Below are 18,555 nucleotides of genomic sequence, written 5' to 3' on the forward strand. Positions count from 1 at the left end.
ATTATTGTGTTATTTATATTGACCCGCATATGTATTCTATCTGTGATATCAACTACCAATAGACCATCAAGGTAAGAATAGACAGGGTAATACCGGTTCAGTGTTCTTAACTCCGCAACTACTTACCTTGACAATACGTTCATAGTCCTCATCATGGGTACACTATATTTACAGGTCCATATAATGGGCATAAACAAGTGGCACAGCACTGTAAACACGTTCACCCACCATCTCAGACCAGTACAAGTGTGTGTCGCTTGGTGGCATCATCAACGAACTTATAGCTACTTACAATGGTTTAGAAAGTAAGTTGTAGAGAACAACATTCGAATAAGTGACCTGAAAATGGGTCTTTTTATTATATACAAGTATAAATATCCATACACATACGGTGCAGTGGCAGTCAAGAGCTTCCACGGTCGCAGAGATCGCGCATGCGCCAGTCTTGCGGAAGTCCGCTGCCCAAGCGTTCCGCTTCCAGTTTCATCCCGCCTTGTGGGGAAGCTGCCGCTACGTCATGCACGCCACGCGGTACAGTGTTACGGTCAGTTCAGCACATCATCAGCAGTCGTCACAGCAGGACATTTTTCATCTACTGTATCATTTATTCACAAATCTTGTTTGGGGACAGGTTTGGTGGCAGCCAGTCCAGTTTTGGACTGCTAATAAGGAATCTCTAGCTGGAAGAGTAATTACTTAGAAAATGTGGATTGTAGCAAAAATGATTCCTATTTTTGACTTCAATAAAAGATAGCAGCACAATGAACATTGAATCAAGCGCATCTGTACAGTTGCTTAATTGTTGGCTTTTCAGACTTGCAAGTCGTCTAGGCATTAAGACATCTTTTGTATGTTAATATTTACCAGCTACAATTACACCCTTTTTAAACCAACCCCTGAACACCTATAGCCTAGCACAACAAATCAAAGTTGGATCCCACAACAAGGTTAGCCCCCACCTCACCAACATCTGGAGGGGTTGTGGAGTCATTCAGGGCTACCTTGTGTGAACATAGTAAACATCCTATAAGGGTCTTTCTTTTCGGAGGCCGAGCTCTTCCGAACAGTCACAGGTGAACGTGGCTATATGAAAGAGTGAGGTTTGGAATAAGTTGGGGCTTCTTAAAATAATCAAATTTTACCATAGACTTCCCACCTACGAGATTCCACCCCAACAACATCCAGTATCGCCTTTTTAATGCTTGATTTGTATTTGCAAAGGGGTCGTTTTCCCTAAAACCTTGGTGTTTTATATAAGATTCCCAACTGGTTTAGATTGTCTGTGGTGATAGAATTAGGTGGCATAGTAGGATTTCTGGTCTGGTCTGGTCTTTGCTGGTCTTTGCTCTGGAATAACTATTTTTCCTCAGTTGCTGCCACCCCATGCAGGGCAATTGCTACCTGGCAATAAAAACATAGCCTGCCCTGGTTTCAGGTCCCTCCTGTCCGCATCACTTATGTTCAGCCACTCGCCAGGGCGCTTAGCCGCCCCTTACATCCTCTTTTGTAAAAAAGAGTTTTAGAAAAATATCAAAAAGGTACAAAAGCCCTTTACTTCTGAAGCACATATCTTGCTTGGCATACCAACGTGCTACGGCGCCGTTTTCTGCCTCCACCGGAAGTTAGAATGCTGCATGCGTCAGCAGTGCGTGATGAGCATCAGAGGAGTACGTCATGGAGGGCAGAAGACAAAGTAAGGCTCAGAGCTCTGGATAAACTGTGTGTAGCATGCTCCTCTTTGGGTTGGTAGCCATACCCTCCATTGACTCCAAGCATGCACTCGGGGTTGGGAGATGAGCCCTTGGTTAATGAGAATACACAGAATAACCCGGAAGAGGAATCATTTCTATAGTGCGGAATGTTATGGTGAATAGGCAACGAAGCAGAGTAGGGTGCATGTAGAGGGGACTTCACTGAAGGCGGATCCTCAGCTCGCTCAGAGAAGGGGGCAGTATGATAGTGAGTGCACAGTCACACTGGTTCAGCCTGGGGCTCTACTTCTTCCACGAGGACAGAGCGAGGGCCACAGTGGGCTATATGCCTTCAAGGCTGGCAAGTCCGGGAACCTTTCTGTCAGTGCTTAATTTGAGCAGGTGGTTTCGAGGGCTCGGTACCAGCACTTAATTGTCAACACCGGCACTTATGACAGCTGCCACTTGGAGGTGCTGTCCATCTAATTTAGAGATCAGCAGAACAACAGTTTATTTTTAATAGAATATATTTTACAAATGACTAATAGCTTCCTCCCAAGCCTTTTTTGTAGCTTTGTGGGCCTGGAATAGTCTAAATTATCATTGGCAGCGCTGGCACGGGCAATCGGAGGAGCAAGCACTGCTTTCTGTGCCTCCACCACTTGGCAACAGGAACAAGACTGTCCGCCTCAAGAAACGCTCTATGCTTTAGGTTCTCCATCCATGACTATCTGTAGTGAAACCCATATCCTTTCTCTGGATGGGGCGTGGGCGATAGGACGTCTACTTCTACCCTTCCAACCAATCCTCTTTTAGCAAAGCCATTTCTTATCTTTCTCATTTCATTTACCTCCTGCACCGACTATTACAATAAAGACTGGTCCATAAACTCCTCTCTTCCCCATTCTCACTTGATCTTCCCAGTTCCATGCTGCTTATGTTCCCCTCTGCTGTTCTTTGCATGCTTGAACCACCTGGAAGAAGCTTAGCTGTGGGGCGGGCAGGCAGGCAATGGCACATGCAAGAGAACCCCCATTGGAGCGGAGAGCTCAGTTCCTTGTTTGATGGTGACTTCACTAGGCAGGTCTGTCTAACCCTTGGCCTTAGTCGCCACCTCTTCTGAGTCTTCCTCTCTCCTCTTTGGCAGGTCGCGTCCCACCGAAGGCCAACACTGGAAAACATCAAAATGGCCGCCACGGAATCGTATTCCCACAGAACTTTTCCATTCATCCAGTTTCATTTGCGTACATATCCCAGAGCAAACGGATGCCTCCTCTCCCGTTTAACATGCAGTATAATAAGGGGAAATACAGAGCTGTAAGACAGAAAGATACAGCACCCCCTACCACTCTCTCCGCCTCCCACTTCCTGATCTTCCTTCCACACTTTTTATTCTTCGCTTCCACCTGCTCTTGATCCTTCCAACACTTTAAACTCCATGTACCTCTTCTATTTTCACTCTTTTTACTGAGCCTCTTCAAACTTCCTGCACCTTCAGACACTCACATCTGTCTCTGATGAACCCCCTAGTGATATCTTTGGGACTGACCTTCTCAACAGCGCTCTCCTCTTCACCATCACTACCTACTGCTCATGCCTATCACACCTTTAAACTTATCACTCAAGGAGAACATCTCTGCATGTAGTGTGCTTGCCCCACTATATCCCTTTGTTCCTACTTAAAGAAGCCCCCTTGATATTCTCCTACACATTTATTGTCCATCGCTCTTTCAAGAAGCCCGCGCTGCCTCTGCGGCTCTCGCCATGTCTCTCTGGCCCTTCAAGGGGGGGCGTCTCATTTAACAGGCTCTTCTATGAACGCCCAAGGCATCGCTTCCATGGCCAACCACTAGATTAAACTTGTTGTGAACAAGATTTTTTCCCGACCACTAGATGGGAGGGTGATATTCAAGTGAATCTAGAATAGATTCACGCTGCAAAGCCTCTTCCCCAAGCACACTACAAAAAACACCCTAAAGTCCAGTGTAGATTACTAGACTACCGTGTCCACAATTCACCGACAAATAGAAGTCATAGCCGTACACTTAGAAAATACTCCTCTCCCCATCTGTCAACCTCTTGTCCTTTTCTGAAAATAACTCATTGCATCCCTAATCCGCATACTCTGAGAGCTTCCCATATACTATTTTGGCATCTTACAATTATTGGGCCTGATGCACAAAGGTTAGGTTACACTTTTGTGTAAGTATATGATCGTTTTCTATTCACTATGGGAATACTATATTTGAAAGCAGAATCTCCATACATAAAAAGATATGTGTGGAGACTCCACAGTCGTAAAGATACTACTAGTAAAATGCCTTTGTGAATCGAAAACAGCCGTAAGCTTACACAAAGGTGTAACTTTTCCTTTGTGAATAAGGCTCATTACTCTTACCTGCATCACCTCTCAACGCAACCTTTACACCTCATTCTGTGCACAGAACTTGTGCGGAGTCTGGTGGCCAGCGAACACACCCTCCAGTCTCCTCAGATCAGTCACACATCAACACAGCATCAACACAACACACAACCACTGGCCTGATCATGAATACACCAGAACCTTGAAATAACAGGAGCCACAGATGCCTCTCCAATCGGAGCGGAACATCTTCAAAAAAGGAAGGTTCCCCTGGAGTTCTTAGAGACAGACTGAACCTTGGACAGCACCGTGAGTCTGCTAAGTGGCCGTGGAGGCATTTGGCTAGTTAAACAAGCAGATGCAACATTATTTAGGCTATATTGCGCAATGCACGTTTTGCGGAGGAGTGGTGCCTCCTTTCTAAAAGAGGAACACAGGCTGAACCTGCATACCCGGCTCTTCTTTGCATGCTTGAACCACCTGGGGAAGCTTAGCTGTGGGGCGGACAGCCAAACACTGGTACATGCAAGAGAAACCCATTCGAGCATCGACTCATTTCCTTGTCTGATGGGGACTTCACCTGGCGCATCTGTCTAACTCTGGAGAAGTTTTAGACTGGTCAAGAGAAAAGTCTTTTGAGACACCGGCATCTTGGGATATCTCCCACTTAGATGACCGGTCTGACCATGATGACCACGAGTCCCAGACCACAAATACAAGCATAAGCTCATTCGCCGCAACTCCTCCTCATCCCGGAAAGCAGATGGAGCAGCATTCAAAGCAAATTTCAAGGCAGTCCGAAGATTCACAGCAATCACCCAAGATCCCACAGTCTGTGCTACAGGGGCAGCTGTCCTCATCCCCACAAACACCGTCGGGTCCACAGCAGCAGCCTCCACCGCCGCCGACCTCGCCGCCGCAGCCGCCGCAGGTCAAGCAGCCCAACATCACCGAGCACAGGGTGAAGAACTCGCAGAAGAGCACCGCCAGGATGCAGTGGGCACAGCGGTCTGCAGCAGGAGAAAGAAAACTGAGTTACTTAAAGATAATTTTCTTCAAATATTTAAGCTTTACCACACAAAAAGCCATGTTAGGAGATAATAAGACTCAACAAGCCCTCACTAGCCAATAGAAGACTCCTCCTACTGATTTCAACAAGTCCACAGCACACCTAGTGGGATTTGTTGCAGTATTGAGGAGTCTGACCAGAAGAGCATTGAGAAGACCTCATTGTCTCAGTGCAGAAGAGACATCTTAGGAGTGAGGATGGGTTGCAGGTCCCCCGTAACGTGGCGGTCTAGATCCTGGCACAAAAGCGGGTTGCCACGGATCTCCAATTAGTTCACCTCACAAAGAGGTGTTCCAGAAAGGAATGCCTGTAGTTGAGGTATCTTAAACATCCTCTTATACGCATTTTACCTAAAGTGACTCAATAGGAACTAGGAGCCAAATGGGCTCAAGGTGGTGATCTTTGGATTGATTTAAGAGAGCAAATAAAACAACAGCTGTGATTGATTGAACCAATCTATACCAAGGGGTAATGGGTACCACTCTTCCTCCTAGGCAAGGTTCCATCCTCAGGTATCTTTATGTGTAATGAGTTGTGATGATCCTTAGCGTTCGCAGGAACTGGATTTCCACTGTTTACGTTGTCGCTTTCATTACAATTGGCCCTGTTAATTGCAATATGTGTACGGTAGCACTTGTTCGCACCACACTCCTGCAGCTTTCCCTTCATAAATTTCAGAAGGTCAAACCTGCTGACATTTATCATATTAAAAATGTCTGTTAATTATCATGATATGCAGATGTTGGTAGAGTAAGCATCAACAGCTGCATGTTATTCCCCTTTTCAGGGATAAACTCATGTATGGGAGTTATTTATCGGACCCAATAGATGTCGACCAAGCGGAGTCGGATTTTGTTGGGTTTGATAAATGTTGGCTCAAAGACTGGGCCACTCATAATGAAGGCCTTCATCTGCATTGAGTTGTAATGAATTCTAACATGTTGCAGACTTCCAGGGAGGTGAATTGCCACCTAAAACTCTAGATATGTAAGTGTTCTGATATGTCTCAGGATTAAGGAGACTTGGATTCCCAGTTGTGGCCTGGTAAATGTAATGAGTTCTGTAAGGTCTCAGCCAATTAGGGAGTGAATTCCTAGCAGTGGCACTGTATATGTCGCGAGTTCTGCCAAGCCTCAGCCAACCTTAGGGGAATATTACCACCTATTGCTGTGTATGTTTAATACGTTTAAATATGTCTCACCCTTCTGGGGGTGGAATAGGTGAGACACTGTATATATGTATATGTCATGAGTTCTGACAAGTCACAGCCTTCCTCAGGGATGGATTCCCAGATGTGACACTGTATAAGTGTATATGTCATGAGTTCTGACAAGTCACAGCCTTCCTCAGGGATGGATTCCCAGATGTGGCACTGTATGTATTATGGGTTCTGCCAAGCTTCAGCCTTCCTCATGGATGGATTTCCAGATGTGACACTGTATTAGTGTATATGGGTTCTGCCAAACCTCAGCCTTCCTATAGGATGGATTCCTAGATGTGACATGGGATATGTCAGGAGTTCTGACAAGCCTCAGCCTTCCTGAGAGGTGGATTCCCAGATATGGCACTGAGTTTCATGAGGTCTGGCAAGCCTCAGCCTTCCTAAAGGATGGATTCCCAGAAGTGGCACTGTATATGACATGGGTTCTCACAAGCCTCAGCCTTTCTAAGGGATGGATTCCCAGATGTGACACTGTATATATTATGAGTTCTGGTAAGCCTCAGCCTTCCTAAGGGGTGGATTCCCAGATGTGGCACTGTGTATGTGTATATGGGTTCTGCCAAGCCTCAGCCTTCCTGAGAGGTGGATTCCCAGATGTGGCACTGAGTTTTATGAGGTCTGGCAAGCCTCAGCCTTCCTAAAGGAAGGATTCCCAGATGTGGCACTGTATATGACATGGGTTCTCACAAGCCTCAGCCTTTCTAAGGGATGGATTCCCAGATGTGACACTGTATATGTGTATATAGGTTCTGCCGAACCTCAGCCTTCCTAAGGGGTGGATTCCCAGATGTGGCACTGTATATGTCATGGGTTCTCACAAGCCTCAGCCTTTCTAAGGGATGGATTCCCAAATGTGGCACTGTATATGTGTATATAAGTTCTGCCGAACCTCAGCCTTCCTAAGGGGTGGATTCCCAAATGTGGCACTGTATATGTGTATATAGGTTCTGCAGAGCCCCAGCCTTCCTAAGGGGTGGATTCCCAGATGTGGCACTGTATATATCATGGGTTCTCACAAGCCTCAGCCTTCCTAAGGGGTGGATTCCCAGATGTGGCACTGTATATGTGTATATAGGTTCTGCCGAACCTCAGCCTTCCTAAGGGGTGGATTCCCAGATGTGGCACTATATATGTGTATATAGGTTCTGCCGAACCTCAGCCTTCCTAAGGGGTGGATTCCCAGATGTGGCACTGTATATGTGTATATAGGTTCTGCAGAGCCTCAGCCTTCCTAAGGGGTGGATTCCCAGATGTGGCACTGTATATGTCATGGGTTCTGACAAGCCTCAGCCTTCCTAAGCGATGGATTTCCAGATGTGACACTGATTATGTCATGCGTTCTGACAAGCCTCAGTCTTCCTAAGCGATGGATTCCCAGATGTGACACTGTATATGTCAAGAGTTCTGACAAGCCTCAGCCTTCCTCAGGGATGGATTCCCAGATGTGACACTGTATGTATTATGGGTTCTACCAAGCCTCACCCTTCCTAAGGGATGGATTCCCAGATGTGGCACTGTGTGTTTTATGAGATCTAGCAAGCCTCACCCTTCCTAAGGGATGGATTCCCAGATGTGGCACTGTGTGTTTTATGAGATCTGGCAAGCCTCAGACTTCCTAAGGGGTGGATTCCCGGATGTGGCACTGTATATGTGTATATGGGTTCTGCCGAGCCTCAGCTTTCCTAAGGGGTGGATTCCCAGATGTGGCACTGTATATGTCATGGGTTCTGACAAGCCTCAGCCTTCCTCAGGGATAGATTCCCAGATGTGACACTGTATATTATGGGTTCTTCTGACAAGCCTCAACCTTCCTATGGGATGGTTTCCCAGATGTGGCATTGTATATGTGTATATATCATGAGTTCTGACAAGCCTCAACCTTCCTATGGGATGGTTTCCCAGATGTGGGACTGTATATGTCATGAGTTCTGACAATCCTCAGCCTTCCTATGGGATGGTTTCCCAGATGTTGGACTGTATATTTCATGAGTACTAACAGGCCTCAGCCTTCCTAAGGTATGGATTCCCAGATGTGGCACTGTATATTCCATGAGTTCTGACAAGCCTCAGCCTTCCTAAGGGATGGGTTCCAGATGTGACACTGTATATGCTATTAGTTCTGACAATCCTCAACCTTCCTATGGGATGGTTTCCCAGATGTGGGACTGTATATGTGTATATATCATGAGTTCTGACAAGCCTCAACCTTCCTATGGGATGGTTTCCCTGATGTGGCACTGTATATGTGTATATATCATGAGTTCTGACAAGCCTCAACCTTCCTATGGGATTGTTTCCCAGATGTGGGACTGTATATGCCATGAGTACTGACAGGCCTCAGCCTTCCTAAGGGATGGATTCCCAGATGTGGGACTGTATATGTCATGAGTACTGACAGGCCTCAGCCTTCCTAAGGGATGGATTCCCAGATGTGGCACTGTATAGGCCATGAGTTCTGACAAGCCTCAGCCTTTCTAAGGGATGGGTTCCAGATGTGGGACTGTATATGTGTATATATCATGAGTTCTGACAAGCCTCAACCTTCCTATGAGATGGTTTCCCAGATGTGGGACTGTATATGTCATGAGTTCTGACAAGCCTCAACCTTCCTATGGGATGGTTTCCCAGATGTGGGACTGTATATGTGTATATACCATGAGTTCTGACAAGCCTCAACCTTCCTATGGGATGGTTTCCCAGATGTGGGACTGTATATGTCATGAGTACTGACAGGCCTCAGCCTTCCTAAGGGATGGATTCCCAGATGTGGCACTGTATAGGCCATGAGTTCTGACAAGCCTCAGCCTTCCTAAGGGATGGGTTCCAGACGTGGCACTGTATATGCTATTAGTTCTGACAATCCTCAACCTTCCTAAGGGATGGATTCCCAGATGTGAAACTGTACATGTCATGAGTTCTGACAAGCCTCAGCCTTCCCAAGGGCTGGATTCCCAGATGTTGCATTGTATGTGTGTACATGTAATGGGTTCTGAAATGCCTCGGCCCGCCTCATTGTGAACCCAGCGGGGTGACGTCCTTACCATGGCTGTCTCAGGGGTGAGCCTGGAGGGTGGTTAGTAAATAGTACAGAGTCAGAAGGGTTAGTCAGTGGAAGCAGAGCTCCGAGATCTCCAGGGCCAGCTCCAGGCACTCGCCGGTCTGGTAGCAGGCCTCCATGATAGAGCAGTCGCAGTCCACGCAGCAGCCACAGTGCATGTTGTCGCAGAAGCCATTGAGGAGGTCGGGTAGCACCTCGGAGCAGCCCTCGCAGCACTCGAGGTGCAGCGGGCAGAAGCAGGCACAGATGGAGGCGCAGATGGTTTGCGCACAGAAGCAGCAGGCACTAGGCACCAGCAGGAGGCAGTCATGGAACTGGCAGAAGAGGCAGGTCAGCATCAGTGTGGCACAGATATCTGAGGACAGGGCAGAAGGAAAGGACAGAGGAAAGGAGAGAGGAGGGGATGGAAGGGAAGGAAGAAAGAATGGGAGGGTTCATCAAAAGAAAAGGGGACAAGAGAATAAGGGACATAGAGAGTGTAAAAAACAGAGAGCATGAAAAGAAATTACAGAGAAAGGGAAAGAGAGCAAATATTTGTAAAATACAAAACAAGAGCGACCAGGAACATACATATAAAGCAGGGAAGGGGATAGGGACAGGAGGAAAATAAAAAAGAAGAAAGAGAGAGAGACAGAATATCAGACAGCAAGAGACGAACAACCAAAAACAAAAGCAGATATGTAGATAAGCAGGACGGAAGGATAGATAGATAGATAGATAGATAGATAGATAGATAGATAGATAGATAGATAGATAGATAGATAGATAGATGTATTTAATAGTCAGGAGGCAGCAAGAAAAGGAAGACATGGTGAGATGCCCAAGGGGAGAGGATAAGGAGACAAGGGAGGAGTTGGGAAGAGAGAAGACATGAAATGTTAGCATTAGTTCCCAGAGCGTGTAGTACAGACAGTTCCTTGGCTCCAGATAGCGCTGGATGAGGATATGGAACCAGGTCAGTTATTATAAGAAATCACAGATGAGCTGCCTGCCAGGGAAATTGTAGTTTTCTCGAAAGACCACTGCCTTTAAAAGTTCAGCTGGGCTAGGGAAGAGTCGGTCAAATGTTAGGCAAGATACCAACATGACTAACTCTTCCTTGAAATGTCAAACTCTTTAGAAAACCTCCCATTACCCCATGGCCTCCCCCATCCACTGAGAAGCACAAGCCTAAGAACCCCACTTAAAAAGGAAAACACCCACTGCCCCTTCACAGCTTCACCACTCCGGGAGGCAGCTAAAGCCAACCTCAGGGGCTTCATTCACCACTCCGGGAGGCAGCTAAAGCAGGCCTCAGGGGTTTCATTCACCACTCCAGGAGGCAGGTAAAGCAAGCCTCAGGGGTTTCATTCGCCACTCTGGAAAGCAGCTAAAGCAAGTCTCAAGGGTTTCATTTACCATTCTTTGAGGCGGCTAAAGCAAGCCTTAGGGGTTTCGTTCACCACTCCGGAAGGCAGCTAAAGCAGGCCTCAGAAGTTTAATTCACCACTCCGGGAGGCAGCTAAAGTAGGCCTCAGGGGATTAATTCACCACTCCGGGAGGCAGCTAAAGCCAGCCTCAGGGGCTTCATTCACCACTCCAGGAGGCAGGTAAAGCAGGCCTCAGGGGTTTCATTCACCACTCCGGGAGGCAGCTAAAGTAGGCCTCAGGGGTTTCATTCACCACTCCAGGAGGCAGGTAAAGCAAGCCTCAGGGGTTTCATTCACCACTCTGGAAAGCTGCTAAAGCAAGTCTCAAGGGTTTCATTTACCATTCTTGGAGGCGGCTAAAGCAAGCCTTAGGGGTTTCATTTACTCTGGGAGGCAGCTAAAGCAAGCCTTAGGGGTTTCATTCACCACTCCGGGAGGCAGCTAAAGCAAGTCTCAGGGGTTTCATTTACCATTCTGGGAGGCAGCTAAAGCAAGCCTCAGGAGTTTCATTTACCACTTAGGGAGGCAGCTAAAGCAGGCCTCATGGGTTTTCTTCACCACACAGGGGGCTCTTTTTCTTGGTAATTGTGGAAAATCTAACATTCTTGGAAGAAAAAGGGAAGGTGGAGGCACAGTGAGGGTCTTGCAAGAGACCTTCTACAGGATCCATCAAACACCCCAGGGTTCCCAGTTCTCACTCCATCATCTTCCCAATCCTTTGGGGGCCCTGAACCTTGTGGATTCATCTTCGGAATTTCAATGTCCTGGGACTTGCACAAGGTTCCCTTCCGACATGCATAATGGTAATGTAAGCTATCAAATGATAAACTGCTGAATACCATCACCGGCCAAACTGAACAACCAAAGATGCGACGACATAGAGCACCTTCCTACAGTCGACAACCATCACCCCTTCTTTCAACAGTTTCTACAATCTCAAATAGCAAACTGTCTCAAAGACCCTTCCCCCACTATATTCCTAAAACCCTGTATGGTAATTCAACTTACATTTCATTTACTGGCTGCTCTCTCCCCTTCAGTGCTTAATTTGTAAAAATAGAAGTGCCAGGGCCCTCTTCAGGAGGCCATTTCCGCTTGCATCGCCCATTGCCGCTGTCAGCGCTGCCAATAACAGGTACAACACAACTACTAACCATCACACACATACAAGTGTGACAACACGTACTATTCCATACCCCCAAAGCTATAAGAATGGCTTTGGCGGCAGGCAGTAGTACGTTTTTAAAGTGTATTCAATTAATAAACAACTGTTGTTATGCTCGTCTCTAAATGGGACAAAGAGCTCCACCATGCAGCAGACTGACATAAGTGCCAGTGTTGACAAGTCACCAGCTCAAATTAAGCCCTGCTCCCCTTCCTTTCTATAGGATGACCCTCTCCTTACACTCCATCTTTTCCGTGACTTTTACTGTCCTACTCTGTCACATGCCTGTCCATTTTACTTTCTAGTATATTTCTGCAAACAAGGCAATATCTAAGCCCCCCTAGCCTATCGACACATCACAATTTACATTTGCACAAACTCGCACTATTGATCACACCGCACTCCGCTCAACTTAATCCACCACAAGGAAAACGAAGGAAATGCTTGGAACAGTTTCCTGAGAGCCCAAGACTCATCCCAATAACCAGCAATAACCAATAACCACTGGATTAAACACTAACCTTGGCTTCCGGAGTAGCGTGCTACCCGCCATAACATGCATCAGCGCCTCGTCAGGGGTAGCAAGCACTATATAAATACTATTACATTACCATACAGTGCGTATCTTTCCTTGGCCACGCACGTGCCACCCTGTACGTAAGCAGCATTGCTGGTCCCTCGCAGTTACCATCTGTGCCAGGCTATACACTTGCCCCAGCCGATCACAGGCCCAACGCCCGCTGCTCCCATCCATGCACTTCCATGCCTGATCTTTGCCGTGTCCACGGAGTCTGATTTTTTACGTATAGCGTTCTCTCTGACTCTGCTACACTCATCCCACTGTCTCCCAGCCATACAAAGACCTCCATAGCTCTGTCCATACACACTGATATTGCTAGTCTGGACCATTCAAAGCCATCCCACTGCCTGACCAAACATGAAGCTACCTTCTCTGCCCTAAGTGCATGCATCTCTTGCTTACCCCTTGCATGAATGGCATCATTTGCATCTTAAACTAACAGTTGCCCTTCTGGCCAGGCATCTTCAGGTCTGCAACAGCCCAGGCATCTGCACGACTCATGAGCCCATGCATTGCTGGTTTCCATGAGCCTGTGTATCCTCAGAGCTCCATGAGTCCATGTATCTTCAGGTCTGCAAGAGCCCAGGCATCTGCACGACTCACGCCCCCTTGCATCATCAGGTCTCCATGAGCCCACACATCTTCAGGCCTGCAAGAGCCCAGGCATCTGCACGACTCACGACCCCATGCATCATCAGGCCTCCATGAGCCCACACATCTTCAGGCCTGCAACAGCCCAGGCATCTGCACGACTCACGACCCCATGCATCATCAGGTCTCCATGAGCCCACACATCTTCAGGCCTGCAAGAGCCCAGGCATCTGCACGACTCACGACCCCATGCATCATCAGGCCTCCATGAGCCCACACATCTTCAGGCCTGCAAGAGCCCAGGCATCTGCACGACTCACGACCCCATGCATCATCAGGCCTCCATGAGCCCACACATCTTCAGGCCTGCAACAGTCCAGGCATCTGCACTTCTCAAGAGCCAATGCATTGCTGATCTCCATGAGCTTGTAAATACTCCTGCATCCATGAGCTCAAGCATCTTCAGGTCTGCAAGGGCCCAGGCATCTGCGTGTCACATGAGCCCATTCGCTGAGGTGCTATCTTGGCCGGACCCTGACTAGTGGAGCTGTTACTGACCTCAAACGGGCACATCTCCTGTCCTCTGTCTGTCTCCATCTACGACCATGCCCAGCTTTTTTTGCAGTTTTCCGTTGCACAAACTCAACCTGAAGGTACTGGAGTGCCTTACATGAGCTACAGTTACCTTACACAAGGACACATTCATTTTAAGTCTCGGCTACATTGCACCTGCACTGTCTCTTTGCTCCCCCACATTGTGTTCTTTGTCCCACCCCTCCTGCCACACAAAAAAGCACAATGACATGGCCAGTGCTGCGTGCGTCATAGCGCTTTTTGCCATGACTTTCAGCCATGCTGAACAGAGATGTGCTGCTATACAACATGGTTAAAAGACATTCACATTGACAATGCCACTAGCCCTGGCATTCCTGAGACCTATTGACTTTGCCAATGCTTGTTGTATTTTCTATCCCTTTTTGACACACAGCTCCTGCAGTGTTCCCCCACCTGTTATGTGTTGCTTGACACTCTCCACCTAGTTGCTGCAACATCTCCCCACTCCTCTGTTGCTGCTTCACGTCAACCCTCCTGTCATGTCGTAACTCCAATAATGACATACAAATATCTCTGGTTTATAGGAGCTTTATTATCTGCTTCCTATGGTGTCCCTGTCCCTACTCTAACTGCTTTCCCATTCCGGTTCCCTGCTCCTCCCTTTCCTGCTCCTCCCACGAATGTATCCCAAATACTAGACTGCTGCACACGATACTACATCTCCCCCTTTCTTAACAAAATAGAATTAACATCAAACATGTTTATAGTTCCTTGACTGGCTGCACAGGTCTGCGGATTGTCCGCATGGGTCGGTCATAGACACGTTGCCGTTCCAGGCTAAGACTCAGTCAGCTCCCCAGGCGTTGCCAAGGTATAGTCTGTTGGAGACACTGCATTGTTCGAGCTGTCGGCCGCCTTGACAAGAGTATCCTTGACTGTGGGAGTGCGCCTTTGAAAATGCAAGACATTGTGTGTGATCCTCTGGTTTTCAGATTCGTTGCAATTTCCAATAATCTTCCGAGTCGTCCACTCATTTACAGATTCTGACGCAATCGTGGTTGCCTTTTGGCCCGTGGTTGCCTCTCTAACCATGCTTATGTATACCAGGGATAGTCTCCTGGCATTTAACACCTGTCTGCCTCCCTGCGCCGAAGTCCGCGTTGACCCTTTGTGTGGCCCCCATCGCTGTGCTTGTCGCGGCTGGCTGCTCGAAGCCCCTTCCTGTTTGGGGTCTTGTATAGTGCAGCCTGCCATAAGCAGTAAGGTCTCTTCGCGACATCTCACCATCTGGAATTTAAACGTCAGATCGGCGGTCAAGCATTATCAGGATATTGCTGATTTTGTGGACAATGACCCCCCTGACATCTTTTGTCTGACAGAGACATGGCTGCAAGACACCGATTCTACGGTATTGAATCTGGCGTTCCCCGTTGAGTATTCCATCTACACGCTCAACCGCTCTTCGAGAGGGGGTGGCGTCGCTCTTAAATCTGTTGCTATTCTTGCGCCTGGAGTGTGCAGAACATCACGGGCTGCGAAAGCGCCCTGTTCAAGGTTGCGGTTACTCCGCATTTTACCTTGTCAGGATTGCTGATTTACCGTCCACCTGGTAGCTCAGTGGCATTTCGAGAGGCTCTCCCTGAGGCGGTTAGTTCACTAGCAGTAGGGTCTGCCAATTTTTCTATCATTGGTGACTTGAATCTCCATTTTGACACTTTGTGTCTTTCTTCTGTGGGAGGGATGGTGGCGGACCTTGAGGCCCTTCAATTGTTCCAGCTGGTCTCGGACCCCACTCATAGTGGTGGCCACACTCTGGACCCCTTTTTTTCTAACTTAGAAGGGGTTATAGTGCCCCCCCTCCCACTGACCTGGTCAGACCACTCACTCGTGACCATTCACTGTCCTCTTGATGAAGCCCCACTTAAGGTGCCACTGCGAGCCATGCCCAGACGGCGCTGGAGCAAATTAAAGGCGGAAGATCTCCACTGCCTTCTCACTGACGACCCACTGGGTGCAGTGGAGAACGTGGAGTCTGGTTATGACCATTTCTGCGGATGGGTAACCAGGGCCCTCGACTCCCTTATCCCGATGGTTTCCAGTAAGTGTGGCTCCCGCGCCCCCAGTCCCTGGTATGATGGCAATCTGAGGGCTCTGAAAAGTGTCTGCAGACGTGCAGACAGAGACTGGAGGAAGAGGTATGACAGCAGCAAAAAAACCTTGTATATGGCTGCGGTCAAGTCTTATCACCGCGCGGTTTGTAGAACCCGGGCTGAATACTACGCTCTGGAGTTTCGCAATAGTGGGAATCCTGTTAAAACCATCTTTAAGGCCCTTAAAGACCTTGTGGCAAGGAAGCCGGCCGGTAACTCCATCAGCTCCAATACTCATTGTGAAGCGCTGGCGGCTTTCTTCCTGGAGAAGGTCCAGACCATATATAGGGCCTTCCCCTCCTCCACTGCACAAACCAGTATGGGGCCTCCCATCCGGTTAGATCAGGTGGTGCTAGACTCTCTCCCCTCTCTCTCTTTGGAGTCTTACACGGCCTTGGCCACCTATGTTCAGAGACCAGGTTTTTGCTCGCCCGGTTTGCGACTTAATCAACACGTCGCTATCATCAGGCCAGGTGCCTTTGAAATGGAAGCATGCTGTAGTAATGCCCATTTTGAAAAAACCATCTCTCGACCCTACAAAATCGGAGAACTACCGCCCGATTTCGCTTCTCCCGTGGCCAGCCAAACTCGCGGAGGCCCTCACTGGTCATCTGTCGCGTGCCAACATTCTGGACGACACCCAGAATGGTTTTCGGGCTGGCCACAGTACGGAGACAGCACTGTTATCTATGGTCGAGCACCTTCGGGTAGTTCTGGATGCAGGTCAAACGGCGGCGCTTGTTTTGTTAGACCTAAGCGCCGCCTTTGACACGGTCTCCCATGACATTCTCCTGCAACGTCTTGAGGAGATAGGGGTGATCGGCACTGCACACCAGTGGTTCCGTTCGTTTCTCAGGGATCGTTCCTTCTGTGTGGCGTCCCCGCCCTACCAGTCCAATTGTCATCCTCTGTCTCTTGGGGTCCCACAGGGTTCCTCACTGAGCCCCACGTTGTTTAACATCTACGTGAGGCCGCTGGCTGAGGTTGTGAAGCTCTGTGGTATGACCATGGTGTCGTACGCAGATGACACCCAGCTAGCGGTCACGATCAGCGGGGACTCTGGGGTGGATGCCCCAAGATTCAGAGAAGGACTCAGGGCGGTGGCTGGTTGGATGACGTCCAACTGTCTCCAACTAAACTCCCAAAAAATGGAGGTGATGATCTTCGGGAAGCGGACGGACCTATGGGGAGATACTTGGTGGCCCTCTGAGCTGGGGCCGACCCCCACTCCGGTTGCGGAGATCAAAAACCTTGGTGTTTGGCTGGACCCTTCCCTCAACTTCGTTGGCCACACCAAAAGGACGGCGGCTTGCTGCTTCGGCATCCTGCGCAATCTGCGCCCTGCCCTTAAATACTTCGATGCCGCAACTCGTCAATTGGTGGTGCAAGCAACGGTTTTGGCGCGGTTGGACTATGCCAGCTCCCTTTTTATAGGATTAAACCAGGCTGAGTTAACCCGACTTCAAAGAGTGCAGAATGCTGCGGCCAGAGCGATCGTAGGTCTTCCTAGGTTTTGCTCGGCCGGTCCATCTTTGCGAGCCTTGCATTGGTTACCCGTTAGGCAGCGGATCCACTTTAAAGTTTTGTGCCTTTCCTTCAAAATTCTGAAAGGCCTATCACCTCCCTTACGGCACCAACTCTTGCGCCCTTACATCCCGGGCCGCACTCTGCGCTCGCTAGACCAAGAATTAGCGGTAGCCCCTCGGTTCAAACTCAGTCGGGTTGGGGGTCGCTCTTTTAAGGTGCGGGCAGCCGCACTCTGGAACGCTCTCCCTTTGAAACTCCGGACCTTTGGTGACCTGCTCTCCTTCCGCAAGGCCGCTAAAACTCATTTATTTTCTGAGCTTTGTTAAATCCTTCACTCCCCATTTTCTTAATAATTATTTCTGTTCCCCAGTTGTGTTGTGTTCGCCACCTTGTCGGTGCGCCGGGACGCTCCTTCGCTGGAGCAGCCGTGCGCAATACAAATAGCACTAACATAACATAACATTTTGTGAAGTGACAGTTGAGAGCTCAGCCTGATGATGGCAATCTGTCTTTCTTGGTAGCCCTCGTTCGACTGACGCTCGATCTCCTTCAAGAGTGGACGGTGTTCTAGTTCTCTTTCGAACATCTGCATGAGTTTTGCTTCCTTTTGTCTCTTCCGGTCGGGGGCAGCAATGTCCTCGTGCATACCAGGCAGTAAGGCACTATCTGACATGGGTGGCTCGGTTTGGTCTTGGGACTCATTTGTTTACCCTGTTTGTCTGACCCACTTCCATTCGCATTCGGGACTAGTGGACTCTTTAATCATCCGGGCATGTGTATGTTTCTTCCTTATCCACCCATTTTGCCTTCCTTGCTGAGTGGCAGGATAGTCCTTTCTCACTTGGTGGGTGCTGTCCCGTATATCTGGTTTCCTTTTGCAAGCGCGTTGAGTCAGCCTCGCTGACCCCTTCAGGGGTGCCGATATATTTTGTATGTCTTGAAATAATTGTGACTGACATGACGTGTTGTATTTTGGGGTGATCAAATATTCTGAGTCATTGGGGTGAGATATGCTGCTCTGGGCGGGAAGAATGTTCTCTGATTCTAGTGTGCATTTTGGTGATTGGTGCCATGAGCATTGTAAGGACCTTGACTCGGTTGACCGGAATGACCGTACAGACATGTTTTCTGAATTGGAGGAGCCTTTTGCCGATTTCCTCTGAGAACGTTTCTTTG

General features: G+C 48.5%; 1 protein-coding gene across 2 annotated transcripts in view; it reads right to left on the reverse strand.

Moving 5' to 3' along the window:
- Positions 1–328: 328 nt before the first annotated feature.
- The window catches only part of LOC147684443 (uncharacterized), a 152,133-nt gene continuing 133,906 nt past the window's right edge, over positions 329–18,555 (reverse strand). The window contains exons 6-7 of one of the 2 annotated variants that reach the window (XM_086940372.1): positions 9,386–9,757; positions 4,928–5,063 (exon numbers count right to left, since the gene is read on the reverse strand). In XM_086940372.1, coding sequence (XP_086796498.1) covers positions 9,450–9,757 — 308 coding nt within the window. In that variant the 3' untranslated portion in view covers positions 4,928–5,063; positions 9,386–9,449. Of the gene's footprint in view, positions 5,064–9,385; positions 9,758–18,555 lie in introns of both variants that reach the window. The other variant, XM_086940373.1, reaches the window with a different exon arrangement.

The sequence above is a fragment of the Lissotriton vulgaris genome, chromosome 10 (assembly GCF_964263255.1).
Source record: "Lissotriton vulgaris chromosome 10, aLisVul1.2, whole genome shotgun sequence".
Taxonomy (NCBI): Eukaryota; Metazoa; Chordata; class Amphibia; order Caudata; family Salamandridae; genus Lissotriton; species Lissotriton vulgaris.